Consider the following 17,247-nt stretch of genomic DNA (forward strand, 5'->3'; position numbering starts at 1 on the left):
TGCAGAGTATCAAAAAGTGCAGAGGACTTATGCAAATTTCATTAGACGTAACTTTATGAATGTTGCACATTTTGCAATCTTTACACAAGTCTTCAATATTAATAATAATATTAATTATAAATAATAACAACTAACAACAATCATTATAATAATAATTATTATTATTATTACTACAGATACTACTACAAATAATAATAATCTACACTACTGTTCAAAAGTTTGGGGTTAGACTGGAGTAAAATTTAGCTTTGCCACCACAGGAATAAATTACATTTTAAAACACTTTAAAATTGAAAACAGTTATTTAAAATTGTAATAATATTATATAACAGTATTTGATAGATTAAAGGTTATATATATATATATATATATATATATATATATATATATATATATATATATATATATATATATATATATATATACATACATATACACATATATATATACACATATATTTGCGCACACACACATATATATACATATATATACATACATATATATACACATACATACATACATATATATATATATATATATATATATATATATATATATATATATATATATATATACACACACACACACACACACACACACACACACACACACAAAATGTACAAAAAAATGTTCTTTGAAAATTCTCCTTGATTATATTTAAATACACAAGATGCATTTTAGATAAGAGCTACCTTGTTTAGTACAGTAAACGCAGATGTGAGCTCTTACAATTCATTAAATACTTTTTGACGAATTTCAGGCATATCCTATCCTTACAGTGGAGGTGTGGGCTTGCTGTGAAAAGACATACATGTGTTTTGATGAGTTATGAGATGAAAACAAATGAACAACAAACAGCAAAATAAAATAAAATAAAAACAGACAGAACAATCGACTTGTTTATGCTTGATGAAATATTTGAAGATGGAATGTTCTAATATGAGGTGCATGTGAAGGTTTATAAATATGCATGACCATGTGAAACAAAGGGACAGATATTAGTAAAGTAAAATGAAACAATAAAAGCAAACATAAAGTGGACTCACAGGAGGTACTGTGAGGCTGCACATCACCCAGACCTGCAACTGTTAGAAGAAGAGGAAAATGTGACTAAATCAACATTCTAGCTGGCCCGGCCTGGCCTAAACCAATCAGATTTTAGCAATAGATAACTAGTAGGGGTGTAACGGTACATGTATCCCTTCCGAACCGTCATTTAAGTTGTTTCTGCTGTTATAATGAGACATAATGAGACGCGTGTCCTGGCTAATACACTAAAGGACGCTGTACTGTACCAACTAAGGGATTAAATGCTGCTAGGGGGAACAAACTGTAATTTGCAAGTTACTGTCTGTTCAAAATAAATGAAAAGAAACCTAGCAAGACCTAGAAACCTTGATTTTTCCTGTTGTACCGAACCGTGACCCCAAAACTGTGGTACGAACTTAACTGTGACTTCTGTGTACCGTTACACCCCTAATAACTAGTGAATATTATCATTACTCAATGATTTCCTTCTTAATTTGTACATGTAAGAGTTAAGCTTAGGAGTACTTAATTCAATTACAAGTTTTAATTAAAGTAAAAATAACAGCTAATTGATGTTTAATTAACATTAAAAAATATATTTAATGTCCCCCTGTGGTGAAAATCAAGTTTTTAATGTTGTTTATATGTCTATGTAATGTTTTTAATATGCTTTAAGACAAACCGTGCGAAAAGTCACAAGTCAACACCATTGCTGAGTATTTTCTCTATAAAACTGCAGTGAACCAAAGACAGTTTCAAAAATGTGGTTTGGAATCGCTGGTGTTTCTGACGTCCCAAACAACCTTGTAACCATGTGATCGTCACAGAGTGGATCTCTGAGCTGGTGAGAGTGAGTGGAGGCGGGGCTAATTTGCATATTCATAGAACCACCTTTACTAAATGAGGCAATGGTGTAGAGTTACATTCAAGCTATTTTAAGGCATGAGGAAAAAAGCTTAAATATGTAATTTTGTAGACTTTAATATTACAACAATATTAAAAATATTAATATGTGACCCTGGACCACAAAACCAGTCACATGGGTCAATTTTTTTGAAATTGAGATTTATATATCATCTGAAAGTTGAAAAAATAAGCTTTCCATTCATGTATGGTTTGTTAGGATGTGATAATATTTAGCCGAGATACTATTTGAAAATCTGAAATCTGAGGATGCAAAAAAATCGAAACATTGAGAAAATCGTCTTTAAAGTTGTCCATTTATGTTCGCGATTGTGCTTCATTCACTCACAAAAAAATATATTTTATATATTTACGGTAGGAAATGTACTAAATATCTTCATGGAACATGATCTTTACTTAATATCCTAATGATTTTTGGCATAAAAGAAAAAACGATAATTTTGACCCATACAATGTATTGTTGGCTATTGCCACAAATATACCCATGTGATTTATGACTGGTTTTGTGATCCAGGGTCACATATTTGTAAAATATAAATAAAACTGTATTACATATATTCATTTAAAATATATCTGAAACTTATATTAATTAATATAATTAATAATATAATAGTATATACTATCATTAATAAAATTAAATGAATCTGATTACATTAGGTGACACCAATGTAATTTAACAATAGAAAGCATCTTCAAGGTAACAACTGAAAGTTTACACTTTCAAAGTAAAAGAATGCTGGTTCAAGTCCCACAAAAAGTCTTTAAACCAGGAGCATGTCCTACTTGGGTAAATCAAACTGTGCTGTTTAGCATAACCAACAAAAACAGTCCACTTTCATCCAGACCTCTGAGAAGTAAGGTGGAGCTGCGAACTCCTCAGACAGCATGAATTACCATAGTGTGTGAGACTTTCAAGCAAACAGCTTGTTTTTGCACTGATTGGAAACAGCTTTGGGCTAGGGCAGGTTTAATTAGAGACTGGTTCTGGTGCGCTTCAAAACCAGGTCACTGCCACGGAGGATAGGGATACTGTTCTTCAGTAACTGAAGGGTAGTTCAATAGTTCAGGTTTTCAATGCAACTGGATTATGTGAGTGATTAGAGAGCGAGTCTAAACCCTGGTTTTATACGAGTTGTGCAGTTTAATTAACGGATTTAATCCCACTTTCTCCGGTGTGGACTGAACTCCCGCATGATTGGACACTTCGCTCTGGGATTTTACCTTTACCTTTTCATGCAGCATGGTTTTTGATCCCTATAATATTTAAACAGGATAACATAAAATATTACTCTACAGCTCAATACTTTCTCTCAATTGCAGCATTCTGTGGTCAGTTTTTTTTCTATAATGATGCTAAACTGTGTGATTGACCGCTGTATCCAGGCAACCGATTTCCTAGCAGCGCTGGATGTCTCCCGTATAGCTCTGTGCCCTCATTCTTCTCATATAATAAATAAATAAATGGACATGAAATATTGATTTGAGTTGAAAATGTTTAATTTGCCTAGTAGCTTTAATAAGCAGGTAAATCAAGGTCCTGATCACTTTTTGGATTTATTTTGTAATGATGATGTTACTATATTCATTAATAATATGTACATGATAATATTTTTTAAATTATTACTAAATATTTTTACTAAAAATGAAATCATACTCAAACAGAACAAACAATAATTTTAATTTTATATATAAATAATTAGTTTAAAATAGTATATCAATAATTAATTAAATAATATTTAAACAGAAAAATAAATAATATTTTTTTAAATCCTTTGGGGAAAAAACGGGATAAGTTTTAGTAAAAGCCCACTTCGAAAATTTCGTCCCGTCACAAACGACTTTTTTTTTTTTTGGGACAATTTTTGACAATCAGACAATCAGTCAATCTTTCTTCACTGGTTTGGTTCCAATCGGGCGAAAAAACCTACTAGTTCACAAAAGTAGGTTCAAAAATACCAGAATTCGTCAGGGCGAAGATCCAAGACACAAGTTTTGTTCACTTTGAGCCTGCGACTAAAGGCCTCGATACACTCACGGCGAAGTTCTTTTTTGTTCTTCATTTAGGGGTAAAACAAAGTTCGAAATAGCAGCGATATCCTGTTATCGAACATCTGACGCCGCCCATATTGCTAAGAGTGGCGTTTAAATGAATAAGTGCTGTGCGCTTTGCTCTCTCAATAACAAAATAAACAAAACAAACTTGAGAAAACAGCATAAGAAAAGCATCTGATCGTAGCAACGTGGATATGTTTGTTTGCACAAGCTCTGCAATTCACCACTCTAGTAAAGTCATGTTCATGTTTTCACTTGAGGACGTCTGACCTCGATGGACTGAACAGGAGAAATGATGTGGAAAAGATTTCCACGTGGAAGAAGGTGGAGCCTACGCGCACACCTACCTATTAAGCAATCACCATGGACCAATGGTGGTACAAAGGTGTTTGTCAGCCAGGGAGAACTTTTCTGGAACGTTTGCTTAGGCAAGCTGTTTCGAACTTCGTTTTGGCCTGATTTTGACAGAAATCAGTTCATTCTTCGATTTCACTTGAAGTATATCGGGACCTTAATGGTTTAAGTTATGGGTGATTTCATAGTTTTGATCGCTGTAGCACCACCTACAGGCTGACTGGGGCGAGCATTAGTGACGTTGTAGGCGGTGTGAGTACTACCAAGTTTCACGTCTCTACAACTTACGGTAGGGTCTTCCCGATCACTTTTAGGGCAGAATGTTGAACTTTGAAAATCCTAACAATTACAATAGGGTTTCAGCGCTATGCGTTGAACCCCTAAAAATAATATTTAAAACAGAAAAATAAAGAATAATATTTGTTAAATCCTTTGAGGAAAAAAAAACCCCATTCATTCAGTAATATGAAAATTGAGTCATACCTTCATTTTCAATGGTATCCACTGCATTATTTACCAGTCGTATCACTGTCACTATGGAAGCTAGGACATTAACAAGTGTAAAATGTCAGGCAACAATTGAATAAATGATCAAGCACGTCAAACCAACATCCAATATTCAATGAAAACCTTACATAAGCATTTATATAAATCACTTTGTCTTGTTTGTAATCCTCCAGTGTCATGAAATCAGCTAAACAAAAGCAAGTGGACCTCTGATGTGTCAGTCTTACATCTATTTTGTACAGCAGAACTGATAATACACTACTGAGTCATAATAGCAATCGCTTTTGGAGAGCATTTCAAAGGCAGATGGATTGTAATTACTGCTCTGACCTATTCAGGCTGTCACTATGTTAAAGCAGGGTACGGTTATCACTAATCCTCATGATTTCCTTTTGGAAAGATCAGACAATGCAAGTCATCTTAATTAGGTGAATGGAATAATCTGTTACTTCTGCCTAAAATTAGGTTATAATATTACGGATGGTTGCGTGAGAGTGTATGTATAGGTTAATGTGGTAATGTTGCATTTGTGTGTTTTTAATCAGGTCATTTAGGTATATAGATATAGGAAGTGACCCAAAGTTGACTTAACTATCAGTCTGTCCCTCACTAAAAGTTATCGTACAGCTTTAGAAGACTTGTAATATAGTGCTTGAGGTTTACTGACTATTCAGTCAAACTGCATTTTTCGTTCCATTGACTTGCATTCAAATGCATGCGAATGCGTGACATTGGAAAAGCAAGCTCATGCAAAGAAGTTTCGGATTTCGCTGGGTTCTAAAGTTCGAGTTTGGTAAACTCTAACCTCTGAATTCGTATTACGTGATCAATACGTCACGGCATGCCCTTTTAGCTTAATAAAAAGAATACAAACTTTTTTCAGTAAAGTGGAGTAGATTGTATGTTTTTGATTTTTTATTTTTTTTTGTTATGTGTTGAATTTATGTTTTTAAAGCTACACTGTGTAACTTTTTAAGTTGATTCTTAGCAAAAAACACTTTGTTCTATCAAAAGTATATGTGCTCATTCATGTGTAATTACTTCCACCAACTAATAAAGTATTCTCGTAAGCGTAAAATCTGCCATTTAGAATACATACGAGCGAGTCGCTCGAATGGCGGCAGCCATGTTGCGCCTCCATCTTGAAAATACATTCGCCAAAGAGGGACATACCTGGAAATTCAAGCTTCGCCTTTCGCGTTTTACACTCAGTGACACCGTGACGAATGCGAGGGGGAGATTACTCGCGACTGCCGGCAGATTTGAAAGATTGCTGAAGATGGAGGATCACGCCTATTTTCGAGGACATGTAGCAGAGTCTCCAAGGAAGCGAAAGAGAGAATTAAAACGTCAACGCGACAGGCAAATCAGCAAGACCAAAGTCAATATTGGAGTGTCAATATTAACTTTTCCCAGATGGAAAGAGCTCATGAGGAGCAAAGATTTTAAAACGGACGCCGAAGTTGCCTGCTTTCTTCTCGACAAGTAATTCAGCCTATTTGTGTAAATTCGAAGTTTTATAGTTGCTTGCAAAGTTTTGCAGTTATTTGTAGGTCTATCTTGTTAAGCTTGTCTGCCTGTGTATATAATCCCTTGTTTCACTTGTTCTCTGTCAGTCGTTGAATAGACATTCTCTGGTTTAGTGTTTCCACCTGTTCCGTGTTTTCACTTTGTTACTTTGTGTTCGCACTTTAAACCTGCAGGTGGATCCGCTTCCCAGCCCGCTTCTTTGCCTCAAATTCATTACAAATATTACATTACAAAGACAAAGCTTACGTAACAAACAGTGAAAAAAACATCAACGCAGAGGGTTCATTCATTATGTTATTTAAATTACTCTGTGGTTTATTCAGAAGCTTTAGTCTTGCCCTAATGATTTTTGTAGGATCATGTGGGATTTGGACTGTGAAACGTACAATATATATAGTATACAGCCTAATATTTTGATGGTTACAGTACTAACTGAATGATTAAAGCCTAATAGGAAAAAATGCCCTAAAGCAACAGTCCACCTTTTAAAAACATTTGCTGAACTTTTCCAGAGTGGCGAGATAAACTTCAAAAGTTCTTTGAGCAGTGGAAGTTTTTTTTTTGGAGGTTGTTTGGAGGGTATGTTAAGAACTTTGGACCTTGCGATGCATGAGGAAAGCTCACCACTGTCATCGCAGGAATCAGACTGGAAAGACCTGAGGGAGTGTGCCTCGCTGGTGCTGCTGTCGGAGAAGCTGGCGACAACCTCTGCTGCATTTCCAGCTTCTGCAGAAGAGTACAACAGCAGATCTTTATACAGAGCCATACACGTGCAAATACATGCATTTGTGCTATACAATACATGCAAATACAGTCATAACAAAAGTACATGTAACAGGGATCAACGATAGCAATGGTCCAGGGCCATCGAGAGAGTTGCTGTCAATGTCTTGGTCATAATTTTCCAGCTAAAGTGTGTTTATGAATTTATAGCTGTCATACAGTAATATTATAGCTGTACAAAATTGTTTAAATCTTTATTTTTGGAAAGAAATTTGAATAAAATAAAAAAATACAAAAAAGTATTTGAATGTATTTTTAAAAAAAGTAATATTGTGAAGTAGTATTACTAATTAAAATAATAGTTTTTTTTATTGTAATATATTTTAAAATGTTATGTATTACTGTGATGGCAAAGCTGAATTTTCAGCATCATTATTACTCCAGTGTTCAGTGTCACATGATCCTTCAGAAATCATTCTAATATGCTGATTTGGTGCTCAAGAAATATTTCATATTATTATTAATGTTGAAAACAGTTGTGCTGCTTAATATTTTTAAGTAATATATATTTTGTCAGGATTCTTTGATCAATAGAAAGTTGAACATCACATAACATAAATGTCTTTACTATCACTTTTTGTTTAGACTACTGGCCCATTTGCATTCACCAAACAGACATCTAATATCCAAAATCAGACATGCACATATGAACTAATGAAACAGCATTGAAAGCTTAATGCTCTCAATCTACGACATGCAAATCTTTCAAATCTGTTAAAGTTAAAGAGCAATAATATCTGTCCTACATTCATCCCAGACAACACACTGCTAAAGCTAGCAAACAGTTCGTGACAAATGAGTTTCTGCTTGAAGAAAACACTAACAAGACCAAGATCATTCGATTTAGAACACAATGCCCAGAGAAAATCTGTGGACGCATGTAACACGGTTACACAAGCGGAAGTGTAATAATCGCCCTCACACATGTACTAGCTGCCTACCTGCATGGCCAGACTGTTAAATAATTTATGAGGGAAAAAAGGCTCCTGTTGGCCTATTTCTACAGCACGGCTCCTGCTGGCTGCTATAGCATGGCAGATGGTTCTGATTACTATAAACTGGTTTGTTTTGAAACAATTTATGAGTCCCTGGTCAATTTTCAAGATGGAGCCAATTTGAAAATTCGCTAAATACGAAATCATAGAAAGGAGATTTGATTAAAACCCAGTTATTTTTCATAAAGAAGTGGCCAAAAGTGATGCAAGAAAAAAATTAACATATTCACTCTTTATTCACATATTATTAAAAATGTGTCAAAGATTATTTGTTAAACTGTGTGGACAATTCTTGGCCAGGCACAGGCAAAAAAAAAAAAAAAAAAAAAAAAAAAAGGGAAAGGGAAAAAATTAACAAACATGAGAGAACCAAGGAAATATTGATAACTGATTATGTTGTAGTCATTATATGCTTTTTCCTGTGAGCGTTTTGTTTTTCTATGCTTTTTTCGCATAGTAAAATAAAACCTGTAGCAGTAGTTTGCCTACTACGCCTACTTTTTGCCAGATAAACACCTTAACAAGTTTAATGTTTTGTTCTTCCTTCATATTTAAAATAGCTGCAAAACATGAAATATTTTCCTCATATTCTGATGATTTCATTGAACTTGTAGGGTCATTAAAAACAAATATCTCCTCCTGCCATCACTTTTGGCCACTAATGTATCTCATTGTAATTAAAGCATTATGCATAGCATTTATCATGTGGATGTTTCTGTTTGAATCATGCGGAGAGACTCTAAATGCTTCACAACCTCCTTTTGTGTGAAAGCCTCATGTTATCTCTAAGGTAATTGCACTCCATCACACATTATTGTACGACGGATTTTACGAATGGAGACCAGGGTGCATATGTATAATCTCATCCACACAAAGGCTGGCATTTAATTGGCCATGGGGAGTTATGGAGTCACGCTGAAATCGCTCTGGCTGCAGTTCTGTCAACCTCCGTTTGATCTGAGACGAGTGGGGTGTGTGTGCGCGCCACTCCATTACCCTCAGCTCTGTACGCTTCCCCTCCATTCGCCTGATAACCCCTGTCTTCCCACTCCAGAGCTTGGACTCGATGTTCCATAATGTTGTCTTCATCTTCGTCCTCCTCGTCCTCTTCCCACGGTGGTTTGCGGATAGGACTGCGTTCGGACGGGTTTGGGGACATGGATGAGGGAAGATTGGGCGCCACGCTGCAGACGGCCACACCTCTCCGTGGCATCCCGAGGATGTGCGGCGGATCCGCCTGGAAGGTGCTCATCTGGGGAGGGCAGGAGAGGGTGGCCAGCCCTCCTTCTGCCTTCTCCGTTCCCCCTCGAGGGATTCCCTGGCAGCAGGGAAGCGTGTAAGCCGTGGGGCGCACCATGACCTGGGGCGGCCCTCCTACGCTGTCGTTTCGGTAGAGGCTAGCACGACACTCGCCACTGACCCGGACGGCTTTGAACTCAATGCCCTCGGATCCCATGCCCGTCTTCTGCAGCATGTAGTTGGTCTCTGTGGAGATGCCCACTGCCTCCCCTCGGCTCCAGTCCTTCCGGAACACTTTTTTACGGAACGCGGCCAGCAGGGTCAGCAGAACTAGCACCACGAAGAGCAACACGCCGATGCCGATGATCTCTCCCGGTCCGACGTATGACAGCGCCTCAGCCTGAGTGTCTGGGCCGTCCAGAGACGGCTGCCCGCAGAACTGACCCTCGAAGCCCACGGTGCAGTTACAGTAGAAGGCTCCAAATGTGTTCACACAAGCCCCTCCGTTCTCACACTCCTCCCTCTCACATTCGTTCACATCCTCGTCGCATCTGTGGACAGAAGGATTTATTTGTGTTAGAAAGCTAGTATTTAATTCCCAATAGCCTATTTACTGTATACTGTGCAGTATATACTGCATACTATATATTAAAGGGATACTCTATCCAAAAATGAAAATTATCTCATCATTTACTTATGCAGTGAGAGTTTTCAGAGTGAATTTTTATTGTCATAGCACAGCAACTGCGCTCATTAAAATTACAAGTGATTTACTTCTAGCATCTAACCAATGCTGTATCTCAATACTAGTTTTACTTGATCTTAGTGCTGCGTTCGACACAATAGATCATAACATACTCTTAGATCGACAACAAAATTACACTGGTATTCAGGGACAGGCCTTATAGTGTCAGTAAATTATGGAGTGCCACAAGGATCTGTGTTAGGCCCTCTGTTATTTTCAATATATATGCTGCCAATTGGTAATATTATAAGAAAACATGGAATTAGTTTCCAAGATGACGCTGCTGATACTCAGTTATATATTTCATCACAACCAAATTAAATCTACAAATTATCCAAGTTGAAGGAGTGTGTTAAAGATATTCTATTAAATTCAGATAAGACAGGTGTATTACTTATTGGACCAAAAACCTGAACACAGAAGCTCTTAGAATACAATTTGCATTTGGAGGGATGTACTGTTACTTCATCCTCTACAGTTTAAGACCTGGGTGTTATATTAGACAGCAACTTGTCTTTCGATATATTACAAAAACAGCTTTCTTCCACCTCAGAAACATCACTAAGCTACGGAACATGCTACCTGCTTCTGTTGCAGAAAATGTAGTTTCATGCATTTATGACCTCTAGACTAGATTACTGTAATGCATTACTTGCTGGTTGTCCTGCATCCTCAATAAACAAGCTACAATTAGTCCAAAATGCAGCTGCTAGAGTTCTTACCAGGTCAAGAAAATATGATCATATAACACCAATTTTATTATCTCTACACTGGCTACCCATTATGTTCTGTTTCAATTCCAAAGTAGTGCTACTGACCTAAGGCCCTAAATGGTTTAGCTCCTGTGTATTTAACCGATCTTCTATGACCCTACTATCCATCATGCTCTTAAATATTACAAAACTCTGGACTTTTGGTAGTGCCTAGGATATCTAAGTCACTAATACTAAGTCCACATCATCAGGAAGGCTATTCATCAGATGACGCAATCTCTGAATCTGCATGCACCACTGCTCAATTTCTATTGGATTGTAACCAATGTTCACAACTTGTAATAATTACTTTAATGTGCTCATTGTTTCTGCCTAAAATTAATAAATGATGTCAGCTAACTGCATGATTTGTATTGTCTTAGAACTGTACATTTCTGACATATGGACATTAGTTTTGACACAGTCACCTCTGATAACAGATCACTTTAAATTGTAATAGACATGCATTTTCTGTAAAGCTGCTTTGAAACGATATGTATTGTGAAAAACGCTATACAAATAAATGTGAATTGAATTCAAATAAAAGTGTTAATTTCTTCTTCTTTTTTTTAACTTACTGAACTCAATCTTTCAACGGTAGTGTTGGTAATTTGTCTATACAGAAAACTGCCATACAGTATACAAATATACTATACTTACTTCACACACACACTATACTTACTATAAACAGCATGAATAATAACTACTATGCTATTCTGAACATAGCATTAGTTTCTCTCTCATTATCTGATTGGTTCTCAGAAGCAGAGAGAAAGAGAGAGGTTTTTTGCTGCCTTTAAAGATTCATACATTTTCATATTTAGCAGAACTCAAATTCCCAACTGTGCTGCAAATAGCAAATATGTGATGATCTGCTTTTCAGAGACCTCTTAACTTGTACTCTAAGTGCAAGAAATTTCAACGACTTTCTCAAGTGAGCATAAGAGAACATAATGAGAGGGTTGTTTGAATTGTGTAACATAATGACACAGCTGGAAATGCAGAGAAAGTAGTTATATTGTAGTTATATAAAAACAATTATGTTTTTATTACTTTCTCTCCACAATATAAAAGGCCATTTTTAAGGAAAAAGGTTCAGGTCACAGTATCCAATTTTTCTCAGTCAGTTTTGTTCAGGTGTAGGTTTAGGTCTGCTTAAAGAAACAACAGCATCATCTAGTGGATAAATAACTCCAATTCATCTATATGAAAAAAAAAAAAGAAAAAAAAAAAAAAATCATCATAGCACAAAGAAATTAGAGAAGCCTTAATGGGATTTCTGTGATGGATTGCTCTAAAATCTGTTCTTTATTTACTAAGTGATTTTAGTAATTAGTGATAAAGGTCTAATTAACACAAGTAAACAACATACCCATTTTACAGTGTCACGCATTTATTGAACCAGTAGTCGAGGTCTCAGATGGAAAACAGAAGGTGAACACTAAGGATAATGACTTTCAGAAGAGTGTAATTAAAGTGAGCTGCTGGTTACCTGCTCTCTACAACACAATTCTGCTCAAATGCAAGGGATTCTTACCAAACATTATTTCAGAAGAAACACAATTTCACTTTTGTATCGAGATAAACATAAATATCACGTCCAAAGAATTCTAACTAAAAGCAATTTAACAAACAAAAATATAATATTATTAGCAAAATTGTAATTATGTTTTTGATTGTCAAAAGACAAAATACTTTAAACAGCTTTTAATGTTTACCAATCACGGAAAATAAAGTCCACAGACTTTCAGATTTTATGTTTTAAATACTATATTATGTACATGTACTATATTAATACATATTGTATTGGTCTTAGATCATATCTCATGAAAACTATTTGGTGATTAAAACATGACTGGTAGACATTAATAACATATTAAGATATATATGACCCTGGACCACAAAACCAGTCTTATGGGTACATTTTTTTAAATTGAGATTTATACATAATCTGAAAGCTGAATAAATAAGCTTTCCATTTATGTATGGTTTGTTATGGTAGGACAATATTTGGCCGATATACAACTATTTGAAGATCTGGAATCTGAGGGTGCAAAAAAAACAAAATATTGAGAAAAACGCTTTTAAAGTTGTCCATTTATGTTGGCGATTTTGCTGCATACACTCACAAAAGTAAATTTTTGATATATTTAAGATAGGAAATTTACAAAATATCTTCATGGATCATGATATTTACTTAATATCCTAATGATTTTTAGCACAAAATAAAAATTATATATTTTTTGACCCATACAATGTTTTGTTGGCTATTGCCACAAATATACCCGTGCGACTTATGACTGGTTTTGTGGTCCAGGATCACATATACACACACTGTATATTATTCTTAAAATGTTATTGTCTACCAATCATGTTTTTAAAATGAAACCAAAAATTAAACATGAAGTTTTCAGTATTTTAGAAAGATTTAAAAGACTTATCTCACTCACCAGGTGGTTTTATTGTATTGGACACATAATATATAACCTCTTAAAAAATATATAGTTCAATGTATTATATAGGTTGACCTGATCTATTGGGTTATTCCAATAAAATAATATGCATTATTATATAAAAATATATTTAAAACATTTAAATATTTATAAATATGAGGACTGAGGACTATTTTCCCTTTCAGGTCTCATATATTTGGTATTAACTGTCTGTGGTGTGACAATTTGAAAAGGTCTGACATGTACGCAAGATTGGTATATGGTTACAAATCACAAATAGTACATGGAGAAATAAAATGTCTTACATGAGTCCTGTGAAGCCTTTGAAGCAGCCGCAGAGGAAGGTGTTCCCCACAGCCTTACAATCACCCCCGTTCTGACAAGGTGAGGGCATGCAGGGTGACACCTCCACCTCACACCGAGACCCCGTGAACTGTGGCAGGCAGCTGCAGGAGAAATCTGAGGACAAACGCAGTAAGAACCAAGACTTAGAAGTCAAAGCTAATCTGAACAACTCTACTGAGTGTTATACGCGCTTTCTATTTCTCACCACCAGAGGGCAGCTTTGCACAAGAAGCTCCATTCTGGCACGGCCCTCCGAGGCACGGATCAGGAAATAAAACACATCCCAGCTTCACGTCACTCAGCCCGGCTACCTCTGCGTACCGGCTCCTCTTATTTTGTAAAGGGAGCTCATTCCCATTGAGCATGATGGACCCGAGGCACCCTTGGAAGCCGCCTTGAGCCCGTGGGGGCCTCTGCCCGCCTCTGCCCACTGGTCTGTTCAACACCTGAGCCCCGAAGAATAGCGTTCCGTCTGCAGCCAGGGGCCAGATGAGGACAGGGGCCCGCGCAGAACGCCGGCGCTCCACATAGCTGTCGTCCAGAGAAAGGAGAGTGTAGTTACTGGTGAGTTCCAGGGTCACGGTGTGCCAGGACCCGTCATTGATCGGACGACCGGAGATGCCCAAGCTGTCCAGTCTGTTGTCACAGTCCATCTGAAACCACAGACGTCCTTCCTCTATCTGAACAAACACAGACACACAACCACTCACTAGAGCAAACAATCAGACAATTCCAAATGAAGTTTTTGCACCTATGAAGATGATTAATGAGTGATGAGTCTTTCATTGCTCCCTTTGCCAAGCATGTTCCACATTGCTACATTATGATACGCAATGTTGATTTTTGCATTACAGTAAAATGTGGGGGGAAAATGTGCTTAAGCGACAAGAAATGCATTGATAAATATAGTGTGTGTGTGTGTGTGTGTGTGTATTCACATCTTACCTTGAGAAGTGTGCAGGGGTCAGCGCGTGTGTACATGATGACTCCTTGGCTCTGCAGCGTTCTGATTCTCAAGCCCAGCTTCATGTCTCCGCACTTATCACTGTCCGTCACTCTGTATTTGATGTAACTGTTTCCTGCAAAACTCAAAGATGTCTGGCCTACCAGCACAAGCATAGAAATCAATCAGTCCAAGTAAAAGCAACACAAAAAAAAACTTTTTCACAAAAGATATAGAAGTGTTTGACCTCAAAAATGTACACTAAAAATGTAACTTGAATATGCACCCATAGGATATCCCACAAGAGAGAGATGTTATTTGAAAGGAAATCAAACTGCTGAAGGGGCTCAAAATAAAAAATTCTATATGGTATCATTTGTATTATATCATGCTATACACTTTCCCCAGAGTTTATGTTTGTTTGTTTTTAACGCCATGCCAACTTCTGTGACTATTTTCATGGAAAGAAAAATGTATGGTAAAACTATATCAGGTGTTTACAATTTATTTTTGCTAAAAACTCTAAAAGTATATTTGGTTTAACTTTGTTAAAAATTTCTTCAAACGAGTTAACTGAATAAAAAAAGGTTTCTCACAGGGTTAAAACCAGCACAATGTAATAAAACACCCTTCAATGACAAAGAGTTTTGAAAGAATAAACATTTTGGTAGGTCTTCTATATATATATATATATATATATATATATATATATATATATATATATATATATATATATATATATACACACACACACACACACACACACACACACATATATATATATATATATATATAAATGATAGTATGCACACATCAATCTCTATACTCTTTAAAATGAATGCAAATACATTATGGAGTAACAAAGGAAAGCAGTTTCATTTCTTTTTTGTATGATTTAAAATTTGGTATGGGCAGTAGTAAAATCTAATATTTAAATAAAATGCACTTGATTTTTTAAGAAAATATTTATGTAAAACTATTCCCTTTACAGTTAAGAACCAAATGAATACAGTTTCAAATAAATATATGTAGGCCTACAATGAAAATCAGTGAGAAATATTTATTTGTAATATTTCCAGGAAAGTATATACATAGCTTTTTTAAAAACAGCTTTTCCAATGCTGTTAATGTATTTGCCGTCACTAATAAATATATAAATATTTTAACTACTTCCTTTAGCCTATATGCTGCAACTAAACACGTGACAAACACTTGAATATTTCCCAGCTCACAACTCACGGTTACATTCTACATGTTAAAAGTGTTGCTAACCCCCTTTTTGAAATATGAAATGCTGCTTTAGCCAGGGTCAAAAGTGGCCTTAAGCCAGAGTTTAAAAATGAGCAGCGTGAAAACATATTTGAGTCTAACCTGCGCATTTGTCAAGTGTGTCAGGCAGACACTGACAGAGAGAGGGCGCTGTGGGGCTGCTGCGCACACACTGCATGTCTGACGGACACGTTTGGCCATCACAAAGCTCTAGAGAAGATGGACAAATTCCTCCTGCAATGGGCACAAAAAGTAAGAGAGCAAGCAAATGGATATTCTGCGACTCAAGCCACTGCTAAAATTTAATCTACAAGGATAAATAATGCATACTATGAAATGCATCCTAGAATAAATATTTGAATTAGTTTAGCCCGTTTTATCATTGGAGACTGCAGCAGAGCTCTAACCTGGGCATGTGCACATCTCTTTGCTGCTGAAGCGTGGCGACACGAAGCTCACTCTGGAGGTGGTGTAGGTGACCAGGCCGATGGGATCGAGACTGAGGGTGAGCTCACAGACTCTCTCCTCGCACTCAAGCTCCCCTGAGCAGCTCTGATCCAGGATGTTGACCACCCGCAGCGCTCCCTTTAGTAAACCCTTCGCCTCTTCCAGCTTGAGAGCCAGTTCCCCTGGGCCCACAAAACCCCCATCCGGAGTCTCCATGGCAAGAAGCACCTCCAGCTGACTGGAGCGACTAATTGGCTGCACTCCCAAGATGTGGAGGGGGTCTGGCCCGTCGATAACACCCGTCCCATCACCAACCAGTGAGCTGCGGAGAACCTTCTTCAGGTCTTCCATGTAAACACCCACAAAATCCTCAGGGGTCAGGTCTTGGAAACGCAGAGTCACTGCATTCTGCACCATCTCATCTGTGGCTTGCTCCACCTGGACACTAACAGCCACTGTTACAGAAAACCGTCCATCACTGACTGTAGCGTTTAGGGAGTACCTGGGAGAAAACACACGGTGTTACAGATACAGACAAGGTCATTATCGTAAACTAAAACAAACTAATAAAAAACATTTCTTTCTCTTTTTAAAGATTTATTTTTGGCCTTTTTGGCTTTGTTCGGATACAGATGCAGTACAGTTTTGAGAGAGGACAGGAAGTGGAGTAAGAGAGAGAGGGGGGTGGGGTCCGGAAAAGGACTACAGGCTAGGACTCGAAATCGGGTCGCATGAAGCGCTGCCCATGAGGCTACTGAAAACACTATTAAAAACATTTCTGTTAGTTGAAATAAAGCTGAAATAAAATAGAATAGAAATATTAGTTCAAAAATGAAAATTAGAAATGTTGCATTAGCAATAAACTGAAATAAATTTAAGT

The 17,247-nt window shown here is 36.7% G+C and overlaps 1 protein-coding gene across 1 annotated transcript in view; it reads right to left on the reverse strand.

Annotated features, from left to right (window-relative positions):
• Positions 1-17,247, reverse strand: part of fat3b (FAT atypical cadherin 3b) — a 64,269-nt gene that overhangs the window by 2,185 nt on the left and 44,837 nt on the right. Inside the window, exons 21-30 of the mRNA XM_084103685.1 lie at positions 16,328-16,869; positions 16,023-16,154; positions 14,654-14,811; positions 13,914-14,388; positions 13,669-13,822; positions 9,171-9,964; positions 7,021-7,122; positions 4,843-4,902; positions 1,047-1,085; positions 730-795 (exon numbers count right to left, since the gene is read on the reverse strand). Of these exons, the coding sequence (XP_083959811.1) occupies positions 730-795; positions 1,047-1,085; positions 4,843-4,902; positions 7,021-7,122; positions 9,171-9,964; positions 13,669-13,822; positions 13,914-14,388; positions 14,654-14,811; positions 16,023-16,154; positions 16,328-16,869 (2,522 nt within the window). The remainder of the gene's footprint in view (positions 1-729; positions 796-1,046; positions 1,086-4,842; positions 4,903-7,020; positions 7,123-9,170; positions 9,965-13,668; positions 13,823-13,913; positions 14,389-14,653; positions 14,812-16,022; positions 16,155-16,327; positions 16,870-17,247) is intronic.

The sequence above is a fragment of the Abramis brama genome (genome assembly GCF_963993115.1).
Source record: "Abramis brama genome assembly, chromosome: 25".
In the NCBI taxonomy this organism is placed as follows: Eukaryota; Metazoa; Chordata; class Actinopteri; order Cypriniformes; family Leuciscidae; genus Abramis; species Abramis brama.